The sequence below is a fragment of the Triticum urartu genome, chromosome 1A (assembly GCF_056163025.1).
Source record: "Triticum urartu cultivar PI428250 chromosome 1A, HENAU_Tu73, whole genome shotgun sequence".
Taxonomy (NCBI): Eukaryota; Viridiplantae; Streptophyta; class Magnoliopsida; order Poales; family Poaceae; genus Triticum; species Triticum urartu.
The window spans coordinates 140,715,179-140,729,824 of record NC_141873.1 but is presented as its reverse complement, the minus strand read 5'-3'; the positions used below and the strand labels follow the sequence as shown (position 1 = coordinate 140,729,824).

Genomic DNA, 14,646 nt, shown 5'->3' with positions numbered 1-14,646 from the left:
ACAAGACCAAACTGGACAATCCACGTGACCAGTACCTCTGGTCCCAACTCGATGTTGACACCCAACGCCTCAAGCACATCGGGGGTGCTGCAGGCCATGAGCTCATATGGAACGTGCTAATATTACACACATAGATATAAGATAACCTCCGAATCCAAGCCACCAAGCTTCAAACCGAAGCAGGAACTCATTAACCCCCCCCCCCCAAGTGGTCCCCCACTATGTCGGCAGCCCTGTGAGACGAGCCCTAGAGACCATGTGATGGATTCTTCTGCTCCAACATAGACAATCAATAGCGGTAGCCAACGGGCTGATAGAAAGGCACAATCACAATGACATACTTGCAGCAGAGGCACGACTTGTAGTGAAAATAATGCCATTTTTTAGAATGGCCCGTGTAAAAACAAAAGCTAACCTCAACGTACTTCATGAGAAGGTGGAGCCAGTCAGTTATGTTATCACACCAGCAAACCCAGAGCAGATTACTTTACATACCGAAGTTCCAGGCAAGATCAAAAGTGTGAAATTCAGTGTTTACCATTTCACAAAACATGACATTTCTATATTTACAAATTACATCCCTCTATTCCTCCTGTTAGCATCATGTAGAGATTATCAGTTTATAATTGTTCTGTGTTGCACAACCTCCAAATTCAGAAAGGGAAATATAGCATATACACATCACAATTCCTCTGTTTCTCCGCCTCACAGCAGCAGCACAAAAGGGTGCAAGAAAATGGATCAAACAACAATGGAAGGGATAGATCATACCACAAAAGGGCTTGATTTCTTTCTATTGTTGGTGTTGGCCACGACAAGATCGGAGTGAGAGGAGGAATAATAGGGCGACGCTGGGAAGAAATGGATGGTTTGCATCAGCTGCAGGGCCAAGCCGTCCTCCTCCATGGCCACCTAGCCAGATCCAGCCATCACCATCTCTCTGTGTGTGTGTGCTTAGATGGAGGCGAGTACGAGGCGTGCCACCCCTACTCGGGCCAGTGAGGTGGGGTTCTATGAGGCTAGAGGAGTTGCTGCTCCTTGCTCGGGCAGCGGAGGTGCATCGAACGCGGGGGCGGCGGCGACGACAGCGCTACAGGTTTGGGAACCTAGAGGCTAGAGGTGAAGTAAGCGCAAGGGGGCTCAGACGCCTTGGAGTGGGTGAATTAGTTTTCCTGTTTTTCTCTTATCTCCAATGAACGAACAGGAGAAGCCACCAACCCACGTGCTCCCTTGATCCGTCATTTTTCTTTGAGCCAATCGATCAATCTGACGTGGCATGCCTCAGTGATCTCCCATTGCGCGACGCTTATTGTGTTGGATAAGTAGGTGGAGCCTGGTACAAACATGCGTGCTAATTGTGTAGCTCCATATCACACATGTCACCATCATTCCTCTACACAGTATGTTACAACAACGATTATTAACGGTTCCCCATGGACGTGGCCAATGGTCGGCTCTATGTTATTCCCCTATCAATTGCTCCAGGTAGGAAGGGAGGATATTACCGTCACCTCTTTACCTTTGCATGCCACCATCACAATGATAGTAACATCCTTCATGACCATAAAGGCTAAATGTCAAGGTTGACCTTACACAAAATTCATGAAGAACATTAACTCAAACAAGCAAATGATGATTCTCTATCCTATCAGTGTTCAACACCAAAACATACTAGGGTTCCTCCACATCCTTGAGAAGTAGGGGTATTATTACTCGGACATAAAGATAGTAAACATCACAAGGATAATCATGGCAAACATGGATGAACAATCAAAGTAATACATGTAGGTTTCCACCTAGGTTTTGGTATTGCAAAGATATGAATAGGGTATGATGATGATGATGATGATGATGGTTGATGTCGGAGTCTCCTTGGTCAAGATGATGGCGTGGCAGAGCCCTTCCATCAATTCCCCCTCCGGGCCCATTCTGGAGGCTAGGATTCTTGGTTCTGTTGGAGTTATTGGGCTCTCTGTATCTCTAATTCATGATATGAAGCCATCAGGGTGAAATAGTTGACCAAAGGGAGGTGGCGCTACATGGTACAAGCCTTGTACAAGCGGGCGCGCTAGTACAAGGCGATGTCTTCTCTCCTGGAGACTGTTACGACTGGGATTTACTCTGTTTGATCGCTTATTTTTATGGCAAGCTTCCACCACGTGAATAAACATGATGCTCACCTACATACTCGCATTCTCCTCTTTAGTGCTCTAGATCCCTGGTACGTCCATTTTGCATCATGCTTTTATATCGATATTTATTGCATTATGGGTTGTTATTACACATTATGTCACAATACTTATGCCTATTCTCTCTTATTTTACAAGGTTTGCGCGAAGAGGGAGAATGTCGGCAGCTGGAATTCTGGGCTGGAAAAGGAGCAGATATTAGAGACCTATTATGCACAACTCCAAAAGTCTTGAAACTCCACGGAAGTCAGTTTTGGATTATATAAAAAATATTGGGCAAATAAAGCACCGGAGGGGGTCCACCCACCATCCACGAGGGTGGGGGCGCGCCCTACCCCCCTGGGCGCGCCCCCTGTCTCATGGGCCCCCTGGCAGGCCTCCGGTGCCCATCTTTGGCTATATGGAGTCTTTCGTCCTGGAAAAAATCATAAGCAAGCTTTCGGGATGAAACACCGCCGCCACGAGGCGGGACCAATCTAGGGCTCTGGCGGAGCTATTTTGCCGGGAAAACATCCCTCCGGGAGGGGGAAATCACCACCATCGTCATCACCATCGATCCTCTCATCGGGAGGGGGTCAATCTCAATCAACATCTTCACCAGCACCATCTCATCTCAAACCTAGTTCATCTCTTGTATCCAATCTTTGTCCCGAAACCTCACATTGGTACCTGTGGGTTGCTAGTAGTGTTGATAACTCCTTGTAGTTGATGCTAGTTGGTTTACTTGGTGGAAGATCATATGTTCAGATCCTTTATGCATATTAATACCCCTCTGATTATGAACATGAATATGATTTGTGAGTAGTTACGTTTGTTCCTGAGGACATGGGAGAAGTCTTGCTATAAGTAGTCATGTGAATTTGGTATTCGTTCGATATTTTGATGAGATGTATGTTGTCTTTCCTCTAGTGGTGTCATGTGAACGTCGACTACATGACACTTCACCATTGTTTGGGCCTAGGGGAAGGCATTGGGAAGTAATAAGTAGATGATGGGTTGCTAGAGTGACAGGAGCTTAAACCCTAGTTTGTGTGTTGCTTCGTAAGGAGCTGATTTGGATCCATATGTTTCATGCTATGGTTAGGTTTACCTTAATACTTCTTTTGTAGTTGCGGATACTTGCAAGAGGGGTTAATCATAAGTGGGATGCTTGTCCAAGTAAGGGAAGTACCCAAGCACCGGTCCACCCACATATCAAATTATCAAAGTACCGAACGCGAATCATATGAGCGTGATGAAAAGTAGCTTGACGATAATTCTCATGTGTCCTCGGGAGCGTTTTCCTTTATATAAGACTTTGTCTAGGCTTGTCCTTTGCTACAAAAAGGATTGGGCCATCTTGTTGCACCTTATTTACTTTTATTACTTGTTACCCGTTACCAATCACCTTATCACAAAACTATCTGTTACCGATAATTTCAGTGCTTGTAGAGAATACCTTACTGAAAATTGCTTATCATTTCCTTTTGCTCCTCGTTGGGTTCGACACTCTTACTTATCGAAAGGACTACGATAGATCCCCTATACTTGTGTGTCATCAATCCCCTCCTTTGTTAAGATCCTAATGAAATCAATAAAAAGGGTGCGCGAACACAGTAAAATCTGACAATCCTACAACTACTACATGAGTATTAAAGGTAAAAAGTAAAGCAAATTTAGACTCATCAGTAGGATGCCATCAATGGAAACTTGGGTGGCAGAGTTGTCGAAACGCCTACGCAACCTCGAAGTTGGTGTGTGTGTCGGTGTGTATCGTTGTTGTATCAGATTTTCGGCTAGTTTTCCTTGTTAGCTGGCCAATTCTCTTCTTCTTAATGAAAAGGCAGAGATCATACCAATTGTTTTTTAAAGGCCTTATGGGTTATCCACATTCTAAATCTCTACTTCTAAGTTAAAGCGGCTCTAGCAGATGCGCATATCGGTCTGATCGCCATATTATATAAATAAGGCCATCAGTGTGTTGTCTGGGGCTCAAAATATGGGTCTAGCAAAGCCGTGATATTGCCCTTGGACTTCATTATTTTTGGAGCACGCTAAACAAGTGAACATAGCCTCCATATTAATTCGAAGGCTGGGTGAACGCATGCCATATCAAACTGCGTGCGCAGGAGGGGAATTTTAATCGTTTGCTTCTCGTCTTCTCCTAAATAGTGGTCTCCACTAGGAAATCGCCCATTAGTAGTGGCCACTGCATCATGCCCATTTCCCTCCTATGCTTTCCCTTTATCCCGCCCTTTCCCGCCAGAGCACGACTATATGAACCGACACTCTCCACCTTGCTGCTACCACACTCAGCCAACATCCTCCTCCTTGTCCACTATCTTCCTCTACACCCACCTCGCTCGAGCCATGTTGCGTTCAGACCCTTCTCGTGGACCCTTTCCAGGTGATAGTAAATAAGGACTCGCTGAACGAAGTTCTAGGGAGAGGGCATGGCATTACTCTGAGGGGGGTCCAAGCTGACGCCCTAAGAGAGGTTGAATCACCCAGCAGGCCAATTCGCCTCCCCGCCACCTGTTGGTACCTCGTTCGCATGACGGAAGCCGACGTGATAGAAGTAGAAGCCGCAATCAAGGAGGGCTACAAGGATACGGTCGTCACTCGCATCAAAGAAGCCCAATGAAACCTCAACTGCGTAAAAGCGCAAACGGAAGCAGTCAAACTCGCCCCCACATGTGAAGTCACTTCCAAACAGAGTAGGAAATCGGTTAAATAAAATCATGTTTTGATTGGTTCTTATGTCAACCTCAATTAGTCATTCTAGCTCAATTCCGATTTGTTGCTCTAGGTCAATTTTGATTTTAGTGTGATGTTCAACGCAATATGCAATTTTTGTGTGTGAAAAACAAATATAGATGCTGACAAGGTGAATCCGTAAAATATGAAGTGGGGAATAAACAGATGTTGATAGGGTGGATCCGTAAGGCTGGTCATAGCAGGAGTAACTTATGTAGTAACATAACACACCCCAAAATAATTCTGCTTATGTGACATGTAGTTAATGAGAAGAGAGATGTTTAGAGTAACATACATCACATAACACTTCCCAAGACAAAATACGTCTACAAGCTAATAAATAGATCCATCTATCACACTACCTCTATGTTACTTCTCACTATGAACTCTATCTTACTTCCCACTATGAGATAGTAACATAGGCTAGTGTCGCCTAAGTTACTCCCCACTATGACTGGTCTAAAGTTAGTGAGAGCCTTTCCGAAATTGCATAGGAGCACTCGGCGACGCTGCCCACCGGAATCTCCTCTACTCATTTGCATCAGAATCCCAACCAAAATATTAGTCAAGATGTATTTCATGATTCAACGATCATGTATATCCCTCCCATATAAATATCAACAGTTGTCCTGACCTGACCAGTGGCAAAGGAGAAGACTCCATTGTCTCCAATGGCCACCTCCGAACCACACATCAAATATTAAATGCAACCGGTTGTTCCTATGGCCTTGATCAAATCTTGCTAGTACTGACCATCTAATATTTTAGTTGGACAAAATTTAAGGTTGGAAAAATTGATTATGTGATTAACTATTTCCTCAAGGTTGTGTTTCTGTCGCATAATTTAGTACGACGAAAGAACTAGTGCTTAATGATGGAGATATGATAATTTGTATTATCAACCATCCGACCCTAATCATGTAATTAAATTATTATATGTATGCTTACTACGACATTTTTGTACTAACGCCTAGTTTGTCAATATAGTTTTCTCAAAACCATAGTAATATAAAACATTTATATTCAATTGCGTAAACAATGAATACTTCTATTTTTAAAAACCATAATTTTTTTCATCTTTAGTTTAGAAAAAATTGGTCAAGACATCTTTTCTTGAATACTATAAAAAAAGTATTAGAGATAATATGTTTATAAAACTGTGATATTTGTTGAACCCAAACACCTCAAAGTTTTAAAAACTGTGGTTCATAAGAAAACCATAATATTCTTCAAATCTATACCTGCTATTAAAAAGAGGTGCTATTCTTGATTTCGCCCCGTTTCATTTGGTCCCGTTTCAATTAATTTCACGTAAGCTATTTAGTTTCATTACTTGCCACCCGTTTTAGCCCAACGGAGGAAGCTCATCTGACGGCGCACTGTGGGTCAGGTCCGAAGAAAAATAAAATTGCCGATGGAAAGATTCAATCTCATAACTTGCATACCGGCCACGCATAGTTTGTCCAACTGACCTAACTAGATATATGAGTGGATTTTTTTTTCTAACCTTTTTGCTAGTATTTCAAAAGAAACTAGCATAAGTCTTTGTAGCGGCATCTTTTATTTTACTTTTTATGTTTTATCTTTCCACTTTAAGTTTTTTTAGGGATACCTTTTCACTGCAAGTTGCCTGGCAAATTTATATTCATTTATTTCAATCAATTCTCATTCATTTATTTCAATCAATTCTTCATTGAAAACTTGCACCACTTTGTCAATCAATGTGTAGTAAGTTAAATACACTGCATTCAGTTCACTAATAAATGAGTATGGACAGCATTTTACTACCTCTCTCTCAGTTTACAGAGCGTGCACGTATCCCTAGGTCGTCAATTTGACCAACTACAAGTCATATATTACAAAAAATATACCAACATAAACTTCGGAGTTTCTACTTTCAAAAGGTATAATTTTTATGTTATATAGTTTATATTAGGATGATAAAATTGACAATCTAGATATACGCGTAGGACTTGTAAACTGAAACGGAGGTAGTACTATTGACATATACACAAACTCGTGTATTATGAAGTCACTGGCAATTCAAGAAAAAGTTACACCAATCCCAAAACTAATGACGAGCGGCTTAGATTCTGGTGGGTGTGGTCCCCGTGTGCTCCTCGTCTGCGTCCGAGCCTTTCCCACTATCTTCGAGCTTAAAAAAAGGTGAATCTGTAAAATATGGAGTTCGAATTGTTGCGACTTCGTATTTGTGCATTCCAACTTGTAATTGCTTATTATGTTGAGCGCTTCGAAATGATTTTGATGCTGCAAATGTTGCTCACCTGCTAGAGTTGCTCTTACACCGGCAGTCTTTTGAGCTTTGTTATTTACCATTAAAATCCTCAAGAGCCGAGATGCCAAAAATAGATTAAACATGCTTTGGAGGGTGTGTCCTGGTGGTGCAGACAGGAGTACAGCAAAACGCAGGAGCATGTTCAGCATGGCTCAAACCCTTGATGGCTATAGAAACTACAGCAAAGATATCGCTGACATCAGGCACCAAAATCTGAAGATGATAACCCTGCATCTGCATCACCCACCACCAAGAAAGCCACAAAGCCAAGTCCAGGGACAGACAGCTACATACACTACCGAACTCTCTCAAAGTTCAAACACATAACACATAACCTTGCTCGCAACCGTGCGTGCCAAGACCCAAAAGCTTGCCGCGCTACCAACACCGTGAAACGCAGTCAATAGCGGAGAAAAAAAACTGCTTGGATCAACAATAAGCCTATGCCGAGTTAGGATCAGGTTCGTCGGTGTCCATCTGCTCGGCTGCAGGCTGCTCCCACGCACCTCCCTCACTGGCCGGCTCACTAGCTTCAGTGGCACCATCTGGCTGCTGCTCTGGTGTTTGAGCCTCTGGTGGTGAAGTTTCGGCCGGGGGTGGTGTCTGTGGCTTCGGTGCTGGCTTTGGCTTTGTCATGATCGATTTGCAAAATCTGTAACAGTAGAAGGTTACAGATAGTTATTCCAGACACTAGACAACATGCCAGATAGTTGTTATGTTAGCAAAACTAACCTGTCAAGTGCTTCCACCTTCTTCTTAATGTCGGAAACAAGGAGAGCAGGGTCAGCATGCTTTGGTAAAGCATCCTGCTGCTGTTTTTTCTCATGCAGCCAAGTCTCCGCTCCAGAGCACTCATTAACAACCTGTATGTAACAGATACAGGTTAGCAATTGTTTGCCAGTGATTTGATATAATAACAACCATAACAGTGACCCACAAAAAAAACCCATAACAGTGAATGGACTGTCCATGATGAGCATTTCTAATCCTCTGATAGGTGAGAGTGTTAATACCTTTTGTTTCTCCGATATGTCGATATGCTCAAACTTTGGGTCACTAGACAATGCAGCCTCCCTGAAACTGCGGATGCAGTACGCTAGTTGCTCAATAGCAGGAGCTCTTTCTTCCCACTCTCTGTAGCGCGCCTCGATAGGGCCACCAACCTGAAGGAAAATAATGTTCAGCCCTCCAGAATCTCAGAATACAGAAGAAGGCTCTATCCATGTTACATGGTAAAGAAGGCATGCCTTTTTAAGTTCTTCCAGTTTTGCAACATAGACTCCCTTGGTCTCATCCTCGCCATCTTCGTACAGCCAATCCTCAACCTCCTGAAGCTTAGCCGTCAAAGTTTCTTTGTCCTCCCATGTAACATAATCAGAGTACTTCTCATAAAGCTGAAAAACAAGAAGAGATAACATCAGGTACAGCACACCGCTGCAGATTAATAGAACCTAACCAAAACATGCAATCCAACATACCTTGTTACGCATGTCATAAACATAGGCCTCCACGGAATTCTTTTTCTCTTTGGTTTCTTCCATAACTCTGTCTTGAAGAGCCATCTCATACTCCTTCTCAACAGCTTTCTCCAACTCAGCAGACCCCATTGCACCATACACCAATTCCGCAACTGGGACATTAGTTTTCTTGACTTTCTTTTTTGATGGCTCAGTCTAAATAAAATAAAATAATTTTATAAATTACATGCCCCACCCAAAAACTGAACGGTGCTTTCCCAAACGTATGCATGAATGAAACTAGAGCACTCACCTGTTCCTAGCAAGAACAAATCATGATTCCTTTGGTGTAAAAACCATATGGAACGTCTAAAAGATACCACTAGTTAACATTCTGAACCAGTATGAAGAGTTTTATTATTGGATAGATTAGAATTGGTGACTACCAAGTGAATGGTGAACCACTGATCCACTGTCAGCTTCACAAAAAAGCTGCAGTGGGAAGTAATTCCCGCTAACATAAGACAAATCCATACACCCTAGTGGTAAGCATAAATTTAAGCCACATAGAGCAATAGCTCTTCTCAACATGCTAAGAGCAAAAGACCATAATAATCCAAAACTTTGTCAATTACCTTGGCATCAGTATCCATAGGAGCAGATTTTTCCTCAGAATCTTGTGCCCCATCTCCAGTAGCACCCTCAGCAGTGTCTGTAGTACCTTTAGGTTCCTGCATATTGACATCAGTGGCATCTGTCTCCATTTTGTTAGCATCCTTTGGCACCTCACTTGTAGCTGAAACTGGAACTTCCACTTCCTCCTCCTCCAGCATCTGTGTAGAAAAGAAAGTGTACTAGCAACATCAGAGAGAAGTTATATGCTTTTCGAGAGAAAGGTGATAGGACATGGCATTGCAAGTTACCGTCGCTGATTCAAGAGAGACTATTCCATGAATGTTGAGACGAACTTTCACTTTCAGCTTTGCCTTCTCACCTTTGCTGGATTGGAAAGGGCCGATCTGCATAGGATTTGGCACAAAAATCAAATCAGCAACCATCAAAAACTGCTAAGTACTACCGTGTATAGGACATGGTATCTGCATAGGATGGAATAGATTTTAAGGTGGTCTAGCAGTTGAATGTGTATTGAATGACTTCTGAAAAGGTTTATTATGTTACCTACCGTGTATGTGCTAATTTTTTGTGTTACTTGCGAATCTTCCGTTTCGACATTCAGAACATCCACTGCAAATGTATTGGACCTATAGAAGGTCAGAGCTTTGACGCTCGGGATAGGGTTCCCCTTTGGAAATACCACTGTTTGTTGGGGCTCATTGTTCTGGGAATCTGGTTTCCATGATAAAGCAATTGAAAAAGGAAAACCTTCATTAACCTGCAAAATATCAAGCCAATATGATAGTTAGAGGTACATGGTGCATTAAAAATGAATTTCATGTTATAAGTTACAACACATCGCTTTTAGGAAGTCACGGGATATAACACCATGCTCACGCAGATTGTATCTGCCACACCCATATGTGCAGCGAAATTTAACTAAAAACAACAGGACGGTGCCTTAAAAGAACTCAAAGCCATCAAAGAAGTTATTCAAAACTTGCAACATTCATATAAAATAAGGCTAATTTTGTTTAACTGTTGCAGATCCGTATTAGAAAGTTCATGTAAAGCTAGCATCTGTCACACCAATGAAGCCATCTTAAAGCCATATTTATTTATAAATTGCAAAATGCAGTCTAACACTTAGGTGCTAGGTGGAAGGCAGACTCGGTTTGGGCCTAGAAGATCCTACAAGTGAACATTATTCTGCTTAAACTGCAATATATCAACATAACAGTTTCTGCTACACAGGTGTCAAGTGAAAACAATAGGAGATGAAGATATCGAAGGTTGAAGACACCTACATAATAATAAATTGAAGAAAGCAAATGAAAGCTGTTCTAAGGCCTCCTTTGGTTTGGAGGAATTTCATAGAAATTTTAGAGGATAGGATTCTTATAGGATTTTTCCTTTAGAGCCCTTTGGTTCATAGGAATAGATTCCTATTCCTACATAGGATTGGTTCCTATCCTCCACATTTCATAGGAAAATAAAAATGAGCCTAGACTCAATGGAAAAAATCCTTTGGTGTCAACCAAATGACATCTCGTTTCCTATTCCTACTCATAGGATTTGAGATACATGCCATCTCATTTCCTACAAAATTCCTATTCCTATGATAATCCTATCCTATGAACCAAAAGAGGCCTAAATTTCTGAAGAACATCATCAACTTAAAGAACGAACTATCTGTAGGTTATAATAATGATGAAAATGCTAGACTGGGAATAAAAAAAGAAACAGATGACCAGAGGCCAAACATAAGAAGACAAGTTTGTACCTGGAACTCCCGCACTTTGAACGTGGGACTAAGTATAGCACACTGAAGAGCGCATCCCCGGGCAACACATTCACTTGCATTCATAGTTCTCCGAGGTTCCTTTCCAAAGAATTCAGTGATAATCCTAATTATAGCAGGGACACGAGAACCTGATCCAACAACCTCAACAAAGTGCACACTTTCAGTTGTCAAGCCAGCTTCGGCCAAGGCCTTCTCCAGTGGCCCTTTCACACGTTCTAGTACTGGGGCACTGATTTGTTCAAATTCATCCCTCTTGATGAAGCCTCGCACATCCTTCTCATCCATCAAGCACTCAATATTCATCGGTGCCTCCGGATTGGCGCTCAGCATCTTCTTGAGCTTCTCACAGGCCACACGCAACCTAATGCACGCGCGGGCATTCTGGTAGACATCAATCTTATACTCCTCTTTAAATTTTGCCGCAAAGTGCTTAAACAGGGCTTCATCAAAGTCTCTTCCGCCAAGAGACCGGTCATATGCGTGGGACAGCATCTTCAGCTGCCCCTTCTTGTACCCGACAATGCTTACCTGCATGCTGGCATGCCCGACATCAACAAATGCGACGTTCAGCTGATCATTCTCAGGGAGATCGGTCTTATAGATGCCATATGCCAATGCAGTAGCAGTGGTCTCATGGAACAGACGCAACGGCCGGAGACCAGCGATAGTGGCAGCATCAAGAACAGACCTACGCTGCAGGTCAGTGAAATACACCGGTATACCAATGCAGCAATCAACAACAGCGGACTTCAGGTTATCCTCAGCAATGGCCTTCAGATTAGACAGCACCATGGCAAGCAGCTGCGTGGGGGTGAAAGCATGCTCCTCCCCCAGATACCGGGCGTGCACGAGTGGGAACCCGTCAGGGCCCTCCGAGACACGGAAAGGGAATGACTGCAGATCGCGCTGCAGTTCAGGATCAGCAAACTTGCGGCCCAGCAAGCGCTTGATCTGTGAGATGGAGTTCTTTGGGTTCATGGTGGAGTTGGCAGCGCCTGCAGTGCCGATGAAGCGCTGCTTGTCACCAAAGCAGACGATGGCAGGGGTCTCCCGTTTGGATTCCTCATTGAGAACCACGTCGATGCCACGCTGCCGTGCCACCCCCACAATGCAGCTCTCGTTGCCCAAATCAAACCCAACCACGCTCATCTTCGACGCGCCCTTTGCAGCTCCCGGCTACCGCTGGGTCACACGATCAGATCGCAGCCTACACCTGCACAGGGCGAGATCCACCGGTCAAATACCTTGATAAATCTCGGCATATAAACCTCAAATCTACAGACTCCATGCGCCAAACCGCGAGAACACGTCAAATTTGATCCGAAACGACGCAAACTCCGATCTAAACCCTCAAAGGCATAACCCTACGGCCCTAAAACCGCGGCACAAACATCACGAACTGATTGATCTGCTAATAAAGGTGAAGCGCACCTCTCACCTTCGAACAAAATCACAGAATGTTGAAAAGGAGACGTGCTACGGGAACGCGGAGATCGATATCGACGACGACGAGGCGGCCTCGGTGGCGGCGAGAAATCGCGGAAGGGAAGCGTCGGAGGTCGGATTGGATCGTACCGGCGGTGTGCGAAGTCGTGGGTGCTCCTTGAAATTTCGCTTCCGGCAGACGAAGCGAAGACAGGGCAGCTCTTTTCCCTTGGCGAATACGAGGCGCCGAGGCGGTGGTATATGCGGCGCCGTAGTGGTGGTGCCGCTGTGGTCGCGGGTGTTCTTCTTCCTTTGAGAGTGCTCCTGAATGTTCTGGAAGGTGGAAACTGGAAACCCTTACAGTTGGACGATCATGGGCCGCTACTCTCATGGGCCGCGTGAACGGGCACCGGACCGCGTAGTAGATGCGAGAAGCTTTGGGACCTCAGTGTATTTTACTCTTGCAAAAAAATGACGAGATCACTAATTAGATTAAGGTGCCTCAAAAAATAATTATTAATTAAGTTATTAAAAAATAATTACATTAAGGGGTACTACCTTCGTCTGGATTTATTAGTCCTCATTGTATTTTAGGTGAAAGTTTGACCACATATTTGACTAGCAAAATGTTAATGCGTGTCATGAAAAATTATATTTTTGGACTCCTATTTTAAAATAGTTTCCAATGATATTATTTTTACTACGTAGTATAACTTATACTATATTAGTTAAAATTATGTTCAAAATATGACCCAAAATACGAGAGGATTAGTAAATCAGGATGGAGGTAGTACCCTACAAACGTCATCCTCATTTTCTCTTGTGCTGACAAGCAGCGCACAGCGTCGAGGTTTTTCTTCTTTTTTTAGACTCGTTTTTTCAAATTGTTTTATCTCCTGAATTGGGTGTCCAAAACCATTTTCACCATTGGATTTTTCACGTCAAGGTCTTCAAAACTAGATTCATGTTAATAAGTTTCAACAAACCTTTTTTTCATCAAAAACCAAACAAAAGGGCATTTAAAAAAACCTAAAAATACAAAACTGAAAGAAAGAAAGAAAAAACCCAGAAAAATAAGACTGAAAATTGGGGAAAACAAACATAGAGTTGTCCTCTTTCATTTTTTGGGAAGCAGAGGCTGTGATTTTCTGTTTTCAGGAAGCACAACAACACTTCTCGTGGAAGCACATGTTGTGCTTCTCCCTTTTGGGGGGGAGCGTAATTGTGCTTTTCCATTTCGGAAAGCACATTTGTGCTTCTTGCGGGAGCGGAGTTGTGTTTTCTTTATTTTCAGGAAGCACAAGCTGTGTGCCGTGGATATAATAGTGACAATATTACATGAGTGTGTATGTAGAGGCAATCACTACTGGAATCAGAGAATTTGTCATCAACCATCCGTTGTGCAAAAACAGACGGCAAAGCAGCTATTTACCGTAACTTACAGTGTTGGGCAGGTTTGCCATCAGCGGCTGACGGCAAAGACCTTTGTTGGTCTATCAAGCAATGCAGATGGAATACACACAAGTAATTATACAAGTCCAGACCTCATCGATGGAGGTGCTCATATGTGGTGCTCTTGCTTTTGGCGTAGGTTACGCTCTGAGAGAGTTCAACCCTCAGCCTGGTGTCCTCCTTCCTGCTTATATAGAGTGAGTTAGGAGGGGTGTCATAACAAGATGGTAATAAATGGCGTTGATGGTCTCGAGCACGACCGATTGTTCATGGTTGTTACTAGTAGTAACTATTGTATTTAACTAGATGATATTGTCGTTGGGTAATGACAACATTGCTGGCATCATGGAGATCTGAAGGAAATATGCCCTAGAGGCAATAATAAAATTATTATTTATTTCCTTATATCATGGTAAATGTTTATTATTCATGCTAGAATTGTATTAACCGGAAACATGATACATGTGTGAATACATAGACAAACAGAGTGTCACTAGTATGCCTCTACTTGACTAGCTTTTTAATCAAAGATGGTTATGTTTCCTAGCCATAGACAAAGAGTTGTCATTCGATTAACGAAATCACATCATTAGGAGAATGATGTGATTGACTTGACCCATTCCGTTAGCTTAGCACTTGATCGTTTAGTTTGTTGCTATTGCTTTCTTCGTG

The 14,646-nt window shown here is 42.9% G+C and overlaps 1 protein-coding gene across 1 annotated transcript; it reads right to left on the bottom strand.

Annotated features, from left to right (window-relative positions):
• Positions 1 to 7,435: 7,435 nt before the first annotated feature.
• On the bottom strand, positions 7,436 to 12,862 carry LOC125551671 (heat shock 70 kDa protein 15). Its single transcript, XM_048714950.2, has 10 exons — positions 12,673 to 12,862; positions 11,077 to 12,310; positions 9,862 to 10,071; positions 9,602 to 9,697; positions 9,314 to 9,511; positions 8,700 to 8,894; positions 8,469 to 8,615; positions 8,235 to 8,384; positions 7,954 to 8,084; positions 7,436 to 7,873 (listed from the first exon to the last, which is right to left on the bottom strand). Exons 2-10 carry the CDS (start codon positions 12,244 to 12,246, stop codon positions 7,663 to 7,665), a joined length of 2,508 nt encoding a protein of 835 aa, XP_048570907.1. The 5' UTR covers positions 12,247 to 12,310; positions 12,673 to 12,862; the 3' UTR covers positions 7,436 to 7,662.
• Positions 12,863 to 14,646: the final 1,784 nt, after the last annotated feature.

Coding starts and splice junctions, on each gene's coding strand:
- LOC125551671 (XM_048714950.2), bottom strand. CDS start 12,246: ATGAGCGTGGTTGGGTTTGATTTGGGCAACGAGAGCTGCATTGTGGGG. Junction 10,072..11,076: donor TCAAAGTGCGGGAGTTCCAG/GTACAAACTTGT, acceptor GATATTTTGCAG/GTTAATGAAGGTTTTCCTTT. Junction 8,085..8,234: donor ACATATCGGAGAAACAAAAG/GTATTAACACTC, acceptor TGTTACATACAG/GTTGTTAATGAGTGCTCTGG.